Source organism: Anarrhichthys ocellatus, unplaced genomic scaffold (assembly GCF_004355925.1).
Source record: "Anarrhichthys ocellatus isolate YVR2014 unplaced genomic scaffold, GSC_Weel_1.0 scaffold14, whole genome shotgun sequence".
Lineage (NCBI taxonomy): Eukaryota > Metazoa > Chordata > Actinopteri > Perciformes > Anarhichadidae > Anarrhichthys > Anarrhichthys ocellatus.
The window spans coordinates 5,621,733-5,641,548 of NW_022280044.1; the positions used below are offsets into that span (position 1 = coordinate 5,621,733).

General features: G+C 45.3%; 1 protein-coding gene across 4 annotated transcripts in view; it reads right to left on the reverse strand.

Annotated features, from left to right (window-relative positions):
- Positions 1–1,712: 1,712 nt before the first annotated feature.
- hivep3a (HIVEP zinc finger 3a) overlaps positions 1,713–19,816 on the reverse strand; it is a 31,372-nt gene continuing 13,268 nt past the window's right edge. The window contains exons 1-6 of one of the 4 annotated variants that reach the window (XM_031853827.1): positions 19,538–19,810; positions 11,708–15,928; positions 11,336–11,517; positions 8,410–8,732; positions 6,380–6,984; positions 1,713–4,501 (exon numbers count right to left, since the gene is read on the reverse strand). In XM_031853827.1, coding sequence (XP_031709687.1) covers positions 3,959–4,501; positions 6,380–6,984; positions 8,410–8,732; positions 11,336–11,517; positions 11,708–15,553 — 5,499 coding nt within the window. In that variant the 5' untranslated portion in view covers positions 15,554–15,928; positions 19,538–19,810 and the 3' untranslated portion in view covers positions 1,713–3,958. Of the gene's footprint in view, positions 4,502–6,379; positions 6,985–8,409; positions 8,733–11,335; positions 11,518–11,707; positions 18,359–19,537; positions 19,811–19,816 lie in introns of those variants that run through there. The other 3 variants (XM_031853829.1, XM_031853830.1, XM_031853826.1) reach the window with 3 other exon arrangements.

Below are 19,816 nucleotides of genomic sequence, written 5' to 3' on the forward strand. Positions count from 1 at the left end.
GGGGGGGGAATGACAAAAGAATGTCAGAACACAGAAGGACTGGCATTTGCCCAACTATTTGTTTCAGTGAAGAAGAACAATACTCATCGAGAGCAAATATTTGTCCAGCGGTGCAGACTGGAGGAATGGGCTCAATCTAGAGGAACGTGTCCCCTTCCTCTGCTGCTTTCACCAGACAAGGCAGCAAAGGAAAATGTCGCCACGGCAGTCAGTCGCGGTGCAATAAAATGAGCTCTTATCTATTTCCAACTTCCGGCTGCTGCTGAGGAATGTGAGGCGACGCGATGATAAACAAATAGCGGAACCGTGATTGCTGAATCCTTCGAAATTCCTCTAGCATGAGGTTAAACGTATGAGATGTGACACAATAACACACAAACAAGTCCTCTCATTCAGGACACAGGGAAAAAGTTTGAATAAAAAAGTGTGATCTGAGGCCATTGAGCAGAATCGATGACAGGAAACAACATAATATCAGGTCTCAGTGCAGAGCAAAGTGTTTATGTGCTCTTATGTTAGCTACTTAGCATGTCTAGCTAACCAGCCTACTGCCTTCAGAGGTAAACTAAACCAGCGTTACTTCAAAGGCTAAGAGTTAACATATCATCAGATAGCATTGGCTACAATTTGAGGGTTATTTTACATTCAGAAAAATGTGCTTGACTTGCTAACTACAGCTGATAACATATTCCAGCTACTTTCATCATTTCGGTCTGCAAAGCCAGTGGTCACATGAATGAGAAGCCTGTTGTTGTGCACCTCTGTCTAAAAATGGGGGCCGATTGTGTAAAATATTACTTGGAATTTCGAGAAGCAAATGTGACGCCATTGTCGGTGTAAACTGGCCATGTTCATGTTATATAGTTTAGACCGCCATAACAAGCAACCGAGTCGGAAAAAATAATACAGCGGCCAACAGTAGAATAAAGCACGACCAAGACAGACAAACAGTTGTGTATAACAAAATCCTTCCACAACATATACAGCCCATCAGCACAAATATGAAAGAAAAGGGAGAACCGGCACAGTTTTACACACTTCATAGGGCGAGTCAAAGCTACGGTGCTAGGTAACGCAGGGGTTGTTGACGTCCACACACCAGCAGCTTCTTCTCTGCTGCAGCCGCTGACTGAATCCCTTCTTCTTTTGTTCCCTTCTCACACAGTTTATCAAGGACTTTTGTAACGGATGCAACTTGTAATGCAAAGTTCAATACTTGTAAATAAAGGTATAGTCTACTTTCATAAAAGTAGAAGGACAGATTTTTTTAAAAACACTATACTACCACCATCAGGATTGTGACAGGGCGAAAGAAGAAAGACAGGAAGCATGGAACAGTGACTCACACACACAAAGAGACACAACCCTGATATGAGTGAGGTGAAGAGTATGTACCCAGGTATGAGTGGATGGAGGCTTTGATAGCAGCATCACTTACAAAGACTGAAAGTACTAAACTAAACTATGAGGCGGTTTCAGTGTAAGTGACATGATGAGGGTGTCTGCTACACCTGTGTGCAACGACCAGTCATCTGTCGGTTATGATACCAGTGAGACCAATTAAAAGATGAACATAGCCGATGGAAGCTCTGAGTCATGTGACATATTTCTTCACAGAGCTAACTAAGACTTGCACCATTCATGTTCTATATTAATCCAGCTAACAGATTGAATTAAACAATGTAAATGAGCATAATCTTGAATTTGGGGAAAAAAAAATATCTGTGATAAAATAAAGTCAAGGTCCACTTATTAGCTTTCAGTTGTATTCCATGGCCTTCTTGGATGAATAGAGCTTGCTCAGGTGTCAGGGGTTATGACCCCCTTCATATATGACCACCATGTGACCTAAATATGTAATTTCAGTGTTGTGATGACAACGGTGCAGGTTCCCTCCACTTATCGAAGCCCATGGTATATGGTCAAAAGCTCAGGAAAAAGTGAATCTTGAGTTCAGAATAATTTATTAAGGTGAACTTGTAACAACAGCAGCAACGTAAAGTTAATAAAACTCTCTGATATACAGAAGTCATCCTGCTGATACAGATGCCCAGTTTGGTTTCCCATCTTGATTATGATTATATTGATTGGATCTCCTCTTCTAGTGAACCTTGTCACGGCAGTCTGACTTTGGAAACACGTCACGGTGTTTAGTTAATAATTGTCTGTCATCATATCATTGTGTAAATGAAACACAATTTAAAGGGAGTCTTTGGCCCTTGTTGTTCCTGTGGAGCCAGAAGGCATCCGACAAAGGGACAGCTGTTTGTAGAGTGCTGTTGTCATAAAACAATAAGTGAATGATAAAAAAGAATAATAAAAAAAATTCCCTAGCGAATGTAAGGTGACACCCATGATAGGGTTAACATTAAGGATGTTATTTCTTTGTACTACAAGTTGTTTAAATATGTAAATGAGGCTATATCTATCTTTTGGTGAATTTAGAATTTAGGAGAAATCTGCCGACACAAACAGACAAAGTAGTAATAAACACCTTAATGTGTATGTTGGATGTTTTCTTTCCATTAGTCTGAAAGAAGATGCAAAACAACCCAGAATCTCAAAATTCACCAGATCATGAAAAAAACGTTTTTTCCTATAGTGTCTCTCCTTAGAAATATAAATGTGAAAGTACCCTCTATCGGATTATTGCTGCTGTACGTCTGTTATCTGCTGGATGATTGGTCTGATACCTTCAGTGTGTGACGTCATCCCTTCCAGCACACAGGCAGCGTGAGCGCAGATGAACCTAAAGTTGCTTTCTACTGCCACCCAGTGGTCACATGTGACACCTTCAGCTCTGGGAAACAAAGGCGAGCTGCCTTCACGGCCAAATCAGCACAAGGAGAGGAAATAATGACACAGTAAAGCGCCACACAATTAAAATAAATAGTTGAATAAATCAAGGCAGGCTACGACATTGTTTTTTCGAAAAGGTGTTTCCATTCTAAGAGGTGGAATTTCAACATCAATTACAATCCTACCACAGCCACAGGGAGGTGCCACATTCAGTATCTGCAGCTTTCAGGAAAACAAAATAAGGCTTTTTTATTTTAAAGCTCTTTAAAGGGTCAGTTTAACCCAAAAAGAGTTGTTGGTGTTATTTGCACAACAACTGTAGCTCTGTGTTGCTCACATTGAATAATGAAAAAAAAACACACGTGGAACACAGTTTTAATATAAATCTGTAAAAATGAGAAGTTTAATGGTAAACATGAACATGACAGAGTGATTGTATCATTTATAAAAGCAACAACACAAAAATACATGTATCTGTTTTATGAAAAGAACTGTACCGTAGCTACCATGTACGCGAAACAGGTTTCCTCTGGATATCAAATTATTTGTCAGTGCACTCCAAATGTCTTCATCTGAAACTTCTTTTCCTGAAGACATTAGAAAAGGAGGTGATCATAACCCTGCTTCTTTGAACAAAAACAACAACAACAACAACAAAAAACGGACAAAATAATAATAATCACAGCCTTTTAAGAATGACATTTCAAACCACAATCTCGACATAAAATTGCACTTCAAAATACTGGTCGGGGTGAATAAATATTTGTGGTACCTTTCCATATCCATTTTGGTAATACAGTACATTAACACAGCAATAGTATAGTAGAGCTGTCAAAGGGGTTAATAGGGAAACTGATTCAAACTTTGTCTATTTTCATTCCAGCTGCTTTTGCATATAGTACAGAATTTGCATAATAGCACATAAATAAATTAACACCGATGACATCAAACAAGAGGGTAAAAAAAGATTTACAAAACATACTGCATATCTAACATAGTGTCTATATATGTTATTCATATAATTACATAACAGCGTCATTCAGAAGCGGTGCTGAAGTGCTCTTGCCTTTTTGTCCTCGGTCTCCGAGCCAGTGCCGTGTTTTAGCAACAGGCTCTGGTTCTCAGTCTTTTGCACTGTCCCTTCAGACTCTCCCTCCTATCAGAGTTGTGTCTGGGAGGAAGGAGCCTTTTTTTGGCCTTGGGTGGACTCGGGGTAAACACACACCTCTGTAACGTGTGCGTCTGTGATGACCTCCGGATGCCCCGCCTCTGTCCCGGCACTGGACGGCCGCTGGACGCCGAAGCAACCTCGACTGTTTCTGTGCAATGAAGCGTCCGGTCGGCCGCTCCCGGACGTTCCCCCCAACGCCTCGGGGTCCGGCGGGCCGGCTCGGCTGCTGGGCGGCGTCGCTTTGAGAGTATCTTGGCGCCGCATTGGAGGAAACCTCCCCTTCGGAGCGTCACTTAGCTTCCAGGATCTCCCGGCAGGGCCTGCCATGGCTGCTATGGGGCTGCTCACCAGGCTGTACAGGGGGAGGGTGGACCTGGGCTGGATCATGTGAATCCCCCCGATGGGGATCAGGAGGCTCGGGGCCCTGCTCGGCTGCTGGGAGTGCAGAGGGAGGTGACTCAGCAGGGTGTGGGCTCCCCGGGGCCGCGTGGGATGTGCGGTGGTGTGGCTGAGACCGACCTCATCCACAGCCTACGAGAAAACAAGATGAGGTGGAACTTGAATGATTCGATCAGTACACTAACTGCTCGGCCTTGGTGGTTCTGGGGAAGAGCTGTAAGTTAGGCTTTTCATCCCTACAGGTTAAAAAGGTTCATATGAATTTAGTAATAATATCAAAAAAAGCATTGCTATGTGTTATGTATATACAGTATATAGATATTTTTGGGGGACTTAGTTTGAAGCTGCCTCTGTGAGTGCACATTGTATTAGCAGCTGAAGCAGACAGAGATGTTGAGTTCACATCAGGTCGCAGAGGTCCAGACAGTTCATACATTATTCCAGACTATGGCTACATTCTCGCTGCAAGCCTTAATGCCCAATTTAAATGTATTGCTCAGATTTTTTTTGTATGGCTAATGGCTTTCAGTTTGCATATCAGCGTCCAGTAAGTTGATGTACGGTGGAAGCCAGCGAATTTGAGAGCAAAGTATAAGGAGGGCAAGGAGAAACAGAGCTTTTAACGATGGCTTTTTTTTGGGGAGAAATGGCTGCTACTTCTGTACAGAGGGGTGTGTGTGTGTGTGTGTGTGTGTGTGTGTGTGTGTGTGGATGCGAAGTAGGAGCCAGGAGTGTTGGGATCGTGACGTGATTGGCTTAACAGTGCAGAATTGTGACGAATGTTGGTATAGAGTGACATAAATACTGTTCAGACTGAGGTCCCACTGCAAAAAGAATCTGACCTGTATCTGATTCAGGACCACATATGAAAGTGGCCCAAATCTGAATTGAAAAGATCAGATTCCATGGGATCTGGGATGTTCCCAACAGTTATGAACAACATAACATATTCGGGCTTCTCTCATCTGGGTTACTTTAAAGAGTATCGAGTAACACGCCTTGTAATTCTTGATTTCGCTGACCGTCTGCGCTTTAACTTCCCATCCAGCCGCAGTAATGTACAGCCGTACTCTGTGACATCACTCTCGGGTGTGTTTAAGAGGTGCAACAAAGCACAAAGTACTAAAACCAGTAAAAAAAAAAATTTAAAAAAACATGTGCGGTAAGAAGATCTATATAAGAGAGATTATAAAGAAAGTCAAGTGTGGTGTTTTTCTTTTTAGCATGTATTTACATATATGTACCCATCAAATATTTAGATATTTAAAAATGGCTCCCCTTACTAGACACACCCAACCTACAGGTGTAGCTGACATGTAAACAGATACGTCTTTGTGTGCAAAATGTGAATTAGTATCTACTCCTGTGAGACCTATATTAGTGTGAGGAGGAAGTGGTGAGGTTACACCACAACATAACCACACGTTTGGAGTTTTTTTATTTTTTATTTATTTAAGCCGGGTGAACTGATGATATTCGCCCACGTTGTTTTTCGTCGTCGACGTGCGGTTCCAATCTTTGGTGCTTAACGATCGGCCCGCGTCTCGTTTTATCGGCGGCTGCCCAGGGAAAACATGTCGCGTCTATTTGGGAGCTCTCCTGCATTATTTTAAGGTTCGAGTGATATAAAACAGGAGAGAGTTGCCTTTTACTTCCCTTTCCAATAACTGTGCAACTTTAAAATACCCTCATATGTACCAGCCTATCTATATTTGTTCTGGATGTTGACTTACTGGGATTTAACTGAGCCGCACAAGATTAGCTTTGTGAGCCAAAAAGCTGTATGTATTTAAAACCGTCGGCTAAACTAACAGAGGTGGAAGTCACAGGTGAGTGAAGGCTGCGGTTTTTAACTAAAGCCACGGTTTGACCAGCGTTAATTATACACACGACAAAAAACAGAGCATCATGACAGATTCAGAACGAGACCAAAACAATGGCTGGGTTAGATTATAGGGAGGAAAGTAATTCAAATGCTGTTTTTTTGAAGCAAAAGCTGAAGGGACTCACCAGTCTTGCGTTAGACGGTCGGTCTCTTAGGTGAAGACAAGCTTGAGATGGAGCGAAGGAGCCTGGAGGCCCAGAGGACTGGACTATTGTAGGAGAAAGACCTCTAACTGGGGAGACTGGTCTCAGAGCGGAGGTGGAGACATGACAACTGGGTGAGGAGGGGGAGGAAGGGGGAGCGGGGGTCTGGCGAGGAGGTCTGGGTGACGAGCTGCGTGGTGGAGACGGCTCCCTCTGTGGCATCTCTGTGGATTGAGCGCTTGGAGAGTGGGAGCCGCCTCCGGAGGACGCCGATGTTGAAGCGTCAAGGCGTCTGCGGGCGAACATGGCCCTCCTGGCGCCGGCCGGGCTCTTCTGGGTCGAACCCTCAGGGGAAAGCGGGACGGACCGGCTGGGTTCAGGCTCCATCGGCAGGCCTCCTGGATGAGATTTCTCACCATCAGAAGAGGCAGTGCGAGAGCTTTCAGCCACCTCGGACCTGTCGTCTCCATCTTTTCGGCCATCTTTGTCCCTGGCATTGTCATCCTCATCATGTCGACTTTTCCCCCGATCGGAGTACCGAGGATCTTTTTGTTCATCTGGGTGAAGAGGACGTTCTTCACAGACTCCTAGGACAGAAAAAAAAGTCTCTTTTGAACTCATGTTCTTACGCTAACAAACAACTCCATTCTTTAGTTAAATTAAGTCAGCATCAAGGGCTCCCGGCTGATATCGATCATGTTGATCTAATGCACATATATACAGAGATTTCTTCCTAATTTGGGCTATTTTTTTCTATCTTGTCAAGCCAGCTGGTAGAAGTGTTTTCTTTTCAACTCTCCAATTTCAGACTCTTTCAAGCTGCACCAATGTGTAGAGAAACATCCAGGAAACAATATGGACCTGTTAAGGTGTAAGTGTGCCGTGTTGTGGCACATTTTTTCCCCTGGGTGTAACGTTTAACAGCCTCTCCCGTGTTTCTTCCTCCCACATACTGTATCTTACGTCTCGGACGCCCAAGATTTCGATATGCAGCTAACCAATGTTTGCATTTCTCTTCAAACAAATGTGAAACGTTGCTCAATCTAAGTGACAAAGTGCAAGTCAACAGAATTTAGAGCGCTGTTATTTATCAAGTCAAAGACAAGTGCATGTGGCTAATGGAAAAACATTACCACCTTTGTCCACAGAGGCCAAAATAAAAGCTCCTTGTGGTTACTTTAACATTCACAGCACATTTAAAGTCCAACTGAAATCACAAACGTTCTCCATTTTGGTGAAATGAATTTCAAAATTAGTGTTAAGTAGAAAATAATGTCATCTGATGTACTTCAGAAATGCTCCTTTAGCTTCCAAGGCTGTTGTGTTTGACTGACTGCTGAGCCATCAAAGGAATCATATAAGCAGACGTTTTGAACTTCCACACTCAGACAGCTTCTGCTATGATGTCATCATGTTAATAACACACAACAAAACAAATAGCAACAGTCTGATCAGCCACCATATTCATAACAGCAACATGACTGCTGACAGCTGATCCTGGTGCTGTGCAGGCAGAGAGAACTGATCTAATTAGCGACGCTATGTAAATAGACGTTTTTCAGACCATGTTCTTATGACTCTCGTCAGTCCGTTATATTATAAAACTGCTCAGATATTTGATCTAATGTAGCTGAGAGGTGATGACAACGCGACACATTGCACCTCCCGGTGCAGACAGGAAGTTAAAAGACCAACCAACAGCGTCAAAGCACATCCTTGTTGCTTCAATGTGTGCTGAAGCTGAAGCATTTTCTCCTAGTGGATATATTTGTTTGGTTGCATCTTTAACATACCAAGGTGCAACACAAGCTGGTCCATGCTCATAGATAAAGAGATATTAACCTAGAAAGCTAATATGGAAAAGTCGGTACAAGAAGAAGAGAGCACAGGGCATGTCATTTACAAAGTATTAGAAACAAACACACACTAAATTCAGTGACCATGGTTTAATACAGTTTAGCATTAAAAGAGCAGATATTTGATAGTAGATGCAATATAACAGCATAGCATACCTTCATCTGTGCCGTCTGGGTAACAACAGATTTCTTCTCCATGGGACTCAGATGTCAAGTGTTCAATGAGGCTTCCTGTGAAATACAACAGACAGGCTGAGCTCACAACGGATGCACGGTGAACACAGACGTCACCAGTGATTTCCTTACCTTTGGCTTTGACAGAAAGGTTGCAGTGTTTGCAGTTGTATGCTGGGGATTCTGTGATGCGATGGGGGCACTTTTGCAGCACACTCGTGGTATTCTTCAGGTGGAATCCACAGTCCTCGCACTGGCACTTCCCTCCCCCTCCGCCGTGCACGAAACCGTACTTCTCATTTGATCTGTGGGTGTGAAGAGAGCAGGAAGGTGTCAGTTTCGTCCTCAGAGCTTTTCCCTGTCAGTTGTCCATCGATGCCACTCCTCTCAGGATGATAGTCACAATCAATATGAGTGTAACTGGAGCTGACAGACTGTCTGCAGGCCCTTTAGCACCTGTAAGCAGCCCCTTTAGTGCCTGTATTTATCCAGTGTGAGTACACTATCTGTTTGGCCCTTTCTGCACAGTGAGCTCACACTGTGGCAGCTGGGCCCGGGGTCCACCCCTCGGTGTACACTGAGGGTCCCTCAGCGAGGCACCTACTTCAGCTTCAACAGAGCAGCTTTCATAAGCCAAAACCAGACACCCCCACCCTCCCACGGCCTTATAACTCCATCACAGCTCACACCACCACCATGTCCAAAAAAGGGGGGGAGCCTACGATGTGGCCCAAGGTCCGGGGGTTTGCTGCAGCCAGCCAATAAAAACAGGCCGGAGAGGGAGGGAAGCCCTGGCCCAGACCAGCTGCTGCTCCAAATAAGCATGAAAAAACACAGAAAATGAAAACACATTCCTACGAGAAACAATCGCTCTGATTATAATCGGCTGTTTTTTCCCCTATATTTTCACTACAGGCTTCGCGGCTGGATAAAAGGTATGGCTTTTACAGTCTTGAAAAAGTGAATGAAAGAGAAACACTTTAAAACCATGCCGGGACACTTTACTCCTTTACTATAAAGCAGCTATATTCATAGGCTTTTCATGCAGCACCCATTTACGCCCAAGATTGGAGTCTCGGTGCTTTTGCCTTCGTCTTTCCTGACATCAAAAAAAATGGCAATGTTCAACTGCCTCGCTCCCTCAGTTTGGTCTTTTTGTCCTTCAGATAGACTGAACAGACAGTGAAGGGGAAAGCGAGCAGGCGTGAGGATGACTCACTCTTTTGGGAAGGCTGTGAGGAGCGTCAACATGAGTCACAACAGGGATTTGTTCACACACACACACACACTCACACTCCCGAACCAAATAGAGACACACAGATGGCACCTCTCTGCACTCGCCCCGCATCACAGCAGCGTCTATTTTTGATAGGTATCAGAAGTACTGAGCGTGTCTGGTTTAACCTCGCTGCAAATGAATTTGAGAAGTGCGCGTGCTTCAATTAAGACAAATAAATAACAGAACTGTGTCAAAATGAATCCACACCCGTACATATTTGCATACTGCATTTAACTTTACTTAAGAATCAGTCGTTGCTGTTCATGTTATCTTTGTTTACGTGGATTAAATGACCTTTCTGATCCGTGACTATTATCATTTACGATTAAATAACGTGGAAAAGAATCACATTGTATGCAGCAAAGCGTCCTGACAAACAACACAAAGAGTCCAGTATTTTCTACATCAGGACACCCTCAGGGTGTGTTGTTCATGGTTAGCTTCATCTCATTGTTGGTCCATTTCAGTGAGCGTCATTTCAGTGAGCGTCATCTGGTAATATAGCATTAAGCAGAAGTAAGGTTGCTATTGTGACACACTTTTTAGTTTAAAACATTCAAAAAATGAACAATATCTACAGAATGTTAAGAGGTCACAGCGTTGACATCATATCAAAGACATCTTTGTATTGTGCTGCAGAGATATCTACTAGAATGAGCATGCTAACCAGCTAGCCCCGGCTCCTCCTGTGTTGTAAAACCACTTGTTCCTCGAGAGGCATTAGTGAGTCACTGAAGGTCAGTCTGCCCTCAGTCCAACAGCTGCCCCGGGGGCTTGTCAAGGCACAGGGTCCGTGTGCATTATGATAGTTTGTTTATTGGATTGAATCCAAAGTGGCAGAAACGAGAAAACGACTTGTATTTTTGTGTCGTCCTCCCCGCAGACAGAAAACTACTTCACCGAGAGAGGAGTGGGCGAGAGCTCTGGTAGCTCTCGGAGTTTCAGCCGTTTAATCAAATTTTGCGTATTCTTGCCCTACTGTTAGTAGTTAGTTTTATTACATTTTTTTCAGAACTGATGACTGTAAAATTAGTTGTGTGGACCAAGTAGTAGGCCTAAAATGCTGCCCCCGATTTATTTGGAGCATGTGTTCAGATGTTATACGTTGCACCTTTAACCTCCCTGGGGAATACTCAATTCATAATAAAATGACAGACAAATGAATACATGTTGAAATATTCTTAGACTCCAGTGCGTTTCTTGTTATTCAGTTTGTCTGTTTTTCTGCCCAATCAGGCTCCCTTTAATGACTTAATGCCAAGTACGTACATGTACACACTGTATATTTTCTACTCATTCCATTGGTGTCAGTGGAAGAGAATGAAACGTGCTGCTGCTCCATGTGAATGGCTGTGATGGTTGGTGTAAATTAATCTCTACAGGCGTAAAGGAACTAGGTAGTTTCCTGGCTTCAGCCCCTCAACAGACGGGCTCTGTTGGTGCAGACAGCCAACCCATGGCCTCTGCAACATGGTGGACAGACAACGGCTTCCACAACATACCACAATATATGACGCAAGCAGTAACGAGGGATTTAATGCTGTGAATACAGAGAGTGTAAACTTGATGTTATCAGCTAATGTTCTCCAACTGAAAATGCTGAGCTGTCATACATGAGTTCATACTCACCCTCTCTCAGAGATCCAGACTTCGGGAGGTTGTTTATTTCTGGAGCACGACTGTACTTCCTCCTCCACGTTCTTCTTCTCAGCCTCCCTCTCTTCATTTCTGTCTGACCCGTCGTCTTCTGCTGACAGCGGCCCCTTCGTTGTTCCCTCGTGGTCTCTGCAGTGCGACTGGCTGTTGTAAACCTACACCCGAAAGAGACATGGGCAAATTCACGAACTCTGCTCCAGCATGCCCAGGGAGACAAAAATTGGGAAGTCTCATTGAACGTTGTGTTTAATAGCATTTGTTAAACATGTCAAACTACCCCTCTCTCAGACTTCCGTGTCTCTCTATTTAAATACAGATTTACAATTGTAATCATTTTGTAATTACCTCGGTGGAGCATGGTCTTCTGTTGTCCTCTTGCTCCATTGACTCAGTGGTCCTGACTGTCATGGGGGATACAGTGTAGATGGAGGGACTGAGCCTCTGCTTGCAGTGCAGGAGAGAGAGAGCTGTCTTGCTTGAGAGGCCAGGTGGGTTGGGGTCATAGCCGCTGGTAGACCACGACGAATACACTGAGGGCTTCTGTTCATCCAGAGTAGACGGGTTTGGTTTAATGTAGTTCAAATAGCACCAGCTATTACAGGTGCTGGACAGCAGACTGGGGTACGATGGGCCAACATGTGCAATGGGAGAACAAACACTGGGTAGACATGTCTGATTTTCCCTTTTGACTTCCTGATTGCATGTGTCCACTGATGCCTTGTCAACACATCCCGCCTTCCCCTCCTCTTCTTCCTTCACTCGTTTCTGCTGCTGCTGCGACTCAGGGGGGAGCTCTATACTGCTCGAAGGGGAAAGCATGCGCTTGTTGCCCCCTGGGCCTGATATCCTGAGGCCATCGTCGGACCACAATTGAGGGTCTGGACTTGTGTTCCTATGGTTTCTGTATTCAGCTGTTGGGTTGCCCATATCGTGTGGAACAGCATCAACCGCCTCCTGGGGCCTGGGGGTGGTGGACTGAGAGAATGTAGTGTATATGGCACACGCTAGGGTGAGTGTGTCTGTTTGGAGACGCACCGCCACAGCTGGAGATGGGACCGGCCTCAGGACTTCCAGACTGGAAGTGATGTGAGGGACAGAGTGCTGGATGTGGGAGGGATTTACTCGAACCTCTGAATAATCATCATGTAGTAAGGGAATCTCTAGCTTCAGCCCTGTAGACATGGGGAGATAGTGAGCTCTGGCCGCCCCTGATGGTCCATGTGTAGGATAGGGTTGCGGCGCTTGAGGAGGCGGCTGCTCTGTATGGATGTGTGAGGCCTCTTCTTTTACAGGATCTATACATGCGAGTTCTGTGCTGCCCGTCAACTGAATATTTTGACTGAGTTTCCACTGAGAGAAGATCTCTTTGCCTTGTAGTCTTACTGGATTACGCAAGACTGTGTCACCTGATGAAGGGGAGGTAGGGGACCTGCTGCAGTACGCAGAAGTCGGGCTCGCTTTAGAAGACGTGGTGGAGCTGACATGTTCGGGACTACGGCTCGGCATGGCACACTGCTGCTGCTCCTCCTCCTCCTCATCTGGATCTCTGATTGCAGTGTGTCTCATGAGGAGACACTTTCGTCTTTCCCTCCAGCCAACTGCGGAGCGCTCAGGGGACAGACAACTGTAGTCAAAAGACTTACTGCGGGTCTCAGCCATGAGGACACTCGGTAGTGGGTCGTGAGGCGCCTGCTCTGATGCCGAGCGCCTCATCTCTCTGTGCTGATGCACCCCAGGCACCGTCAACATGTGAGGAGCTCTCGATCTCCTCAGTGGTGCTGATCCTGCGATCTCCATGTCTGGTCTATTTGACTCTTCGAAGGATGTGGAACGACTAGATGCATAAGATGCACTACTGTCCTGACTAGGGCTGCGAGGAAGTGATATGGAGTCAAAACTGGATTCCCCTGAGGATTGGGCAGCCTCGGCGAGACGTAAGCGCTTCTTCTTTGGAGGAAGCTTTTCAATGGGGAGCTGGGCCAGAGAGGGGCTTCTCTGTGGCCACTGAAATTCATCAGGTTTCTCTGAATGTTTTACCGTGGACGTTGGCTCTATCGAGGTGGATGCGCTCATGTTGGAATCCTCTGTAACCAGTATTTCCGGGACCTGCACGCTGTGTTGGAGGACCAGCTTTCGAGCTGTTAGTTTTGTCGAATGCTGGGGCTGTTTCTGAGGCACTGGTTGATATTCTTCATGAGGTGGAGAGTTTTTTGTTACCTCGGTGCCTTGACTATCATTGCAAAAAGATTCCTGTTTTTCAAATGAACGAGTGTGTTGAATTACTGAACAGGTTTGTAGTGTAGGTCTTCTGGGCCCCTCATAAGACACATCGTCTTTACACGGTCCTGACAAGAGGGCAGGAGAAGGCAATGAAGGAGAAGAGGGATCATCAAATTCAAAACTCTCTTCTTTCCTTCTCTTGCGCATTGCTGAAGTTCCTGCTCTGACTGCATGGTTAATTAGCTGTGAGCACCCCGTTTGACTAATTACCACCTCATTTTTGGGATGTTGTGCTAAGCACAGGCTTTTCTTGTGTTTCTTATAACCCTCCCAATCTTTGCATCCAGTGCCACAGGCCTCGCACTCATATGGCTGCGGTTGGCTTTGCTTGTGGTCAGGCACAGTGGTGACGCTGTCAGGGTAAAGTGAACGAGAACCCTCTTGTCCTTCTTTTGTTAGTTCAGCACCGAGCGGGATTTCAATAGCCGGCTGACGTCTCAGCATCCGGTAAGGACGGGATGCCGGCGTTTCAGAGGGCTGTCGTTCATCAAAGGACTGAGTTAAGCGGAACTTGCTGAGGCCACCAGTGGAGGCGTCAAATGAACTTGCTGCAGATGGCATTGAGTGACTTCTCAGCAAAGGGGCAGTGGATGTTTGGCCAGCTGGCCGCTCCACATTTAGGGATGGATGATGAAATTTTTCACATGGAACTCCCATGGTGATGGAGCCACTGTTTTTATAGCCCAGATCTCCAGCTTTAGGGCTGTGAATTAATGAATCTTTCACAGAGGAACTCTTTTGTGACTCTGAACTATTCTTCCTGGAGAGTGAGAATCTCCTTGGCTTTACACTGTCAATTTTACTGGTGTCAACCACTGCCTCGTTGATAGTGATGAGCTTGGTGATATGATCGATGACCTGCTTCTTAGGGACTGTGAATGTGATGCTTTTGTCCTCCTGACCAGAGGGCTGCTGGTTATGTTGCCGGGACATCCTTTGTAGGTGTCCGAGACGCCCATATTTGCCGAGGATGATCTCTGCATAGCTTTTGGCACTTGTGTTCGGGGGACTGTCCTGTGACTGCTCAGTACTTTCAGAGCGAGAGAAATAGCCTGATTCTGTACTGCCTTTACTCCCTAAAATTAGAGAGGAAGTCTTTTCATCAGATAAGTCTCGAGGACCATGTTTTCCTCGACTCAGACGCATGGCCAGTCTCTTTTTCACTGCAAGAGAGTCATCGTTTCCTCCGGTGCAATCTTTGGCCCTGTCCGTTTCATGACTCTTGATTGAGGCTACACTGCTTTGTCTTTCTGCAAGGGAAGACGCCGATACAAGCTGTCTGGTTTCATCTTCTGACTCGGTGACTTGCTCTTCCAAAGTTCTCTTCTCCCCAAGTGCCAGACCTGCCTTCACCCTGTGGGTGTGCGATTTGCGGTGTTTGTACAAGTTACTCTTGGTTTTAAAAGAGAAGCCACATGGGGCGCAGGGATAAGGTCTTTCCCCTGTATGTGAGCGAATATGTTTCTGTAGGACACTCGGCTTTGCACACGCACGGCCGCAGTAAGTGCAGACATATTTGCCCGGTCTCTGAGGCTTGCGCTCACGTTTTTGTTTCGGGGTGCCGTCCTGGGTTTCGGGTTTGGACTGGGTGGGGCCACCTGCTGAGGAAGGCGAGCCTGGCGACAAACTAGAAGCTGTGGTAGCTTTTGTTGCCTCATGATTGTGTTCCAGTGCTGCGTCGGAGTCAACGCTCTGCCGCTGGTGCCTGAGACGTTTACGCTCAGGATTCTGTCTTCTGGACTGTTTGGGTTGCTGCAGTGTGCCACGGGGCTTTGGGGAGCCAGTTTGCTGTTGCCGCCGGGGCTGGGAGGGAGACTTGGGCTGCGGCCCTCGGTGAGGAGACTCTGGCTGACAATGCTCTTGACCTCCGGACTGCTCCCCAGTCGTCAGGCGACTATGCGAGGCCTCCATAAAATGGAAGGACAGCCTCAGGTAGACACGTGGGATGCGTCCGCCTGTGTCAGGCTACAGAGTTCAAGCCGAATCATTAACTGGAGAATGGGTTGAATGTGAGTGAATTCTATTAAATTACATCCACTTCGGTTGACTTCATAATCCCCACTTGTTTTGCTTGGACTTTATGGCTCGACAGAAGAATGATGCCATCAAATGTAGAACTGCGGCATCAGAGAACGCAGCCGTGATATGTCGTGTGCTGTGGAGGAAGTCCTCTGCCATGCAAACTTAAAGTAGCCCATCGTGAAGCACTCGGCCAGTCCTGCTGCCACACAGTCGGATGCTCAGTTAACTGAATTTAGGATTCTTCACTCTTCTCAACATGAAGATCTGTGAAGACAAACAAACTCATTATATAAAACAGTGCATTCAATTCAACTTGGAAACACAGACAACCCTCTGACCCTCCCGCTGGCCAAATATAGATATTTATGTTATATGTTACATAATCACTGTATGTGTCATAACATTGAGCTCTCACTTTCCCACGGCTGCTGAATACTGTTAAATTAGAATGGTTTATGTAATATTTCGGTGTAAAAATTCTGCATGGGAAAAACGATACCCAATGAAGAATATTATTATTATTTTGATGCTTTAGCAATATTGTTTTTTTCTAAATCTTTCAAGACTGACTGGAGTTGCCGTGCATAAAGTTTTTTTTGCATAATTAATTGCACTGGGATTAACTAAGGGACTGTGGCACGTGAACCTGGCACAGTGTCTCAGCATGCTCGAATGAATACTGCATGTTTGACATGTTGCGTCTTCCATTATCAAACCACACTTCATTCAAAATGATAATCATCAGACAGTGCTCATGTACAGTACTGCCACATTAGAGGACATGGAGGTCTGCTTCATTACCTAATAGTGTATGAATCTTTTAAATACTTGAAAAAAAAGCCAAGCCAAATAAAAGGTAAGGGTCGGCTGTTAGCTGTGAGTGCATACACAAGGTGGTGTGAGTTGAGATACTGAAGAGAACTCCCAATGTTACTTTGTGCCAGCATACTGACACAGTAAACAAGGCATCCCACGCACGGACCAGCTGGTTTCTACACCCACGTTCTGGTGGAAGACGGCAAAGCTGCTGGATTATATCCAAATTACTGGTAACAGGTGGATAACCGTCTTTGGTTTAACTTGTGGGTGCGTGTATTGGATGAATATTAAACCAACATCACCTTTTATCCATCTTAACATCTCCTGCAGTGAGACTACAAGTGCTAAATGTACGTCCGACCGGTAATGTAACCGGACTAAAAGCTTTTGAAGGAGAGTCAGACTCAGAGTTCAGACCGTGAGACGCTCGGAGCCCCCGCACACTCTGCCTGAGGGTGACAATGACCAGAGGGAAAAACATTTCAGATTGAGCACTTACAGGACAAAACTGGCAACTAAGACCAAGTGACACTCTTTAAAATCATGCAACGCATCTGCTCATTCACACTTGCACGTGTCACACTTATTCCAGATTTAACTTCAGACTGTTCATTTGCACCTCTTATGGTGCATATGAACCCCGGCCTCAATGAGTCTCTCTAGGTGAACTGTTGGAAGGCTCTCCTCATTACACGTCTGGGTGTAACGTCCTCAGTGTTAATTAAAAAGGCACACACGTTTACTATATATTTAGTAAGAATACCAACGTCCATCTATAGCTACAATCCATCAAATACCAACACATCTCCTCCTAAAAGAGGAACTCCACTGATTGTATACAAAGTTTGTTCACAGGAAGTAAACGATCAGCATATGTGAAACTAGTTGTATGAAGCATTTTGAGGTTACAGAAAGAATTGTGCGAAATCGGATACCTTGCCTCAAGTGACATCACCCGAGTCCGCCTTGGTTGGGGATTAAGACTAAAAGTTTGAGAATGAAAAATAATCTGGGGGTGTGGAGTCTAGACGCTCGAGGCTACATTAGCTGAACTATTAACTCTTTTACCTCACTGTCGGCAGTCGAGTTGCATTGTGGGTAATGTAGGCAAGGTTTTGGCAAGAAAGCGCGGAATAAAAGATACTCCTGACAATGTTATAAAGCTAACGAGGTGGAGTGGCTTTTTAAATCACTGTCGGACATTTTTTCCAAAACACAACGGACCATTTTCTCCGCAGACATTCTGACAAATCTAATACAATTCGTGGCTTTGTTCCTTTTATGGTGTTCCAGTCAGCCATACCAGTGACTCAGTGCGAACAATACTAGATTCATGGAACCGCAACACCTTAATGTAATGCCGCCATCATTAATATTACTAATCACACCTGGGCCAACGTCCTCCATGAACATTAGCCTATCCCACGGAGAGAGAGAAAAAAAGTTTCCCATAAGGCCATTAGGCGGTGATATGAGAAATGTGTACAGTATAAATACATATGGCATTTAGTGCACATCCCCAAAATCTGTGTGGGCTAATATGAAACACATTTGCTGATGTATGTGCAGTGTGTGCATTCAGTTACGATCTGCAGAGTTGGCTGCAAATCTGCAGGTGCTGAAACACATCACCTCAAGTGAACTCCAAAAACTGAAATGTTGCATCTATTCACACACACACACACCGCGCGCAGAAAGAGAATATTGTATAAATGGCTTTTTAAAAAATCTTATCAATTTCCTCCTCTCACACTAATGGGCACCCAGCGGTGGTTCCTATGGTAACGGCCCTAAACCATGTGGCAGCAGATGGAAGGAGAGCTGGAGGGCTAAATTTATCTTTCAGCATCCTCACCGACTACAGAGAGAGAGAGAGAGAGAGAGAGAGAGAGAGAGAGAGAGGCAGTCGGAGGTGCCTCCCTCCTCGAAGCTATACAGCTTTTTTTGGAGAGAAAAAATCAATACTTTGGGAGTCTTGAATCCGTAGTACACTGATACTCCTCCGGTGTTTCAGGAGGAACCGGAGAGGAAAAGACATGCGTGGGGATGACAAAGAACACCGGACCAGTTAGCATGAGAAACTAAGCTATAGTATTCTGAACAATTCCATCAAATGAACTGTTTCAAAACCTTCTTTTGGGCCACATTTTAGGAGGAAATTGTGCAGTATTTCAAAAGACAACAGATTTATGAGTAAAATATGTAAGTTAGCTTGAATATAAGCTACTTAATAAGCAATTTAAGTTCCAACTGAAACAACGAGATGATTCAACTCATTCAGATGTCGAGGCCAAAAGTAGGAATTTCACTGAGAGTTCCGTGTTGAAACACAGTGAAAACAGCGCGCTGATTTGAACTTGTTTCACCGTCAAACTAAATCTTCATCTCGCATGTGATCTGAGCAACAAATGGCCTCGTCTGCTGCTGTGTTTCCACCGCAATGTCAGCCGAGCATTAGCATTAGCCGGCGAGTCAGAAAGCAGCAGCCTGATAGCAGATCCCCGCGGGGACTGAAAGGAGAGCCCGCGGGGAGTCTGTGTGTGTGTGTGTGCACCCCGGGAGTGCTCCCCAGTCCACATGGGGGGGACATGCCAAGCAAGGGAGGTTGGATGCACAACACAGGGAGCTCATTCACTCCCAGTCTGAGCTGTGAGCTTTAATACATACACAGTCACACTCACTATATGCACTCTCCCTCTCCTTCATTCACACACACACACACACACACACACGCACAAACACCCTCACGGCAGAAGCTGCACTGTCTGCATATGTTTAAAGACGGCAAACAAATATTCATTTCAAATGTCTCCGTTTGCTCCGAGTATGATTCCACAAATGAGTCTTGTTGTTTTTTTTCCCACCACACACTGGCTCATTGATGTAGCAGCCTTTTGCAAATAACAAAGCCTTGAATGGAGAAAAATCCTCCCAGCAGTCACATCATGTCACTCACATCACCTCCCACACACACACACACACACACACACATCAAAATCACTGCCGATAACAGAGAGGATATCAAATGGCTTCTTTCTCTTTTTTTTTTGTTACCTGGTAGCAGGTGGTGTTGTCCTCCGATTGTGAATGACTGGAAACGGGGAGAGCAGAGAGAGAGAGAGAGAGAGAGAGAGCGAGCCAGAGGGAGATGAAGTGTAGGAGAGAGAGAGAGAGAGAGAAAGATGAATGAGAGTGACGGAGAAGAGAGAGGGGCAATCGAGTCTCCGCCGTACGTGCACTGGGCTGACAAACAGGTAGCCGAGTATATTATGCGTATGAATGAGGAGGAGGGGACACTCTCTCCATATCTATCTCCACCTCTTTCACACACAC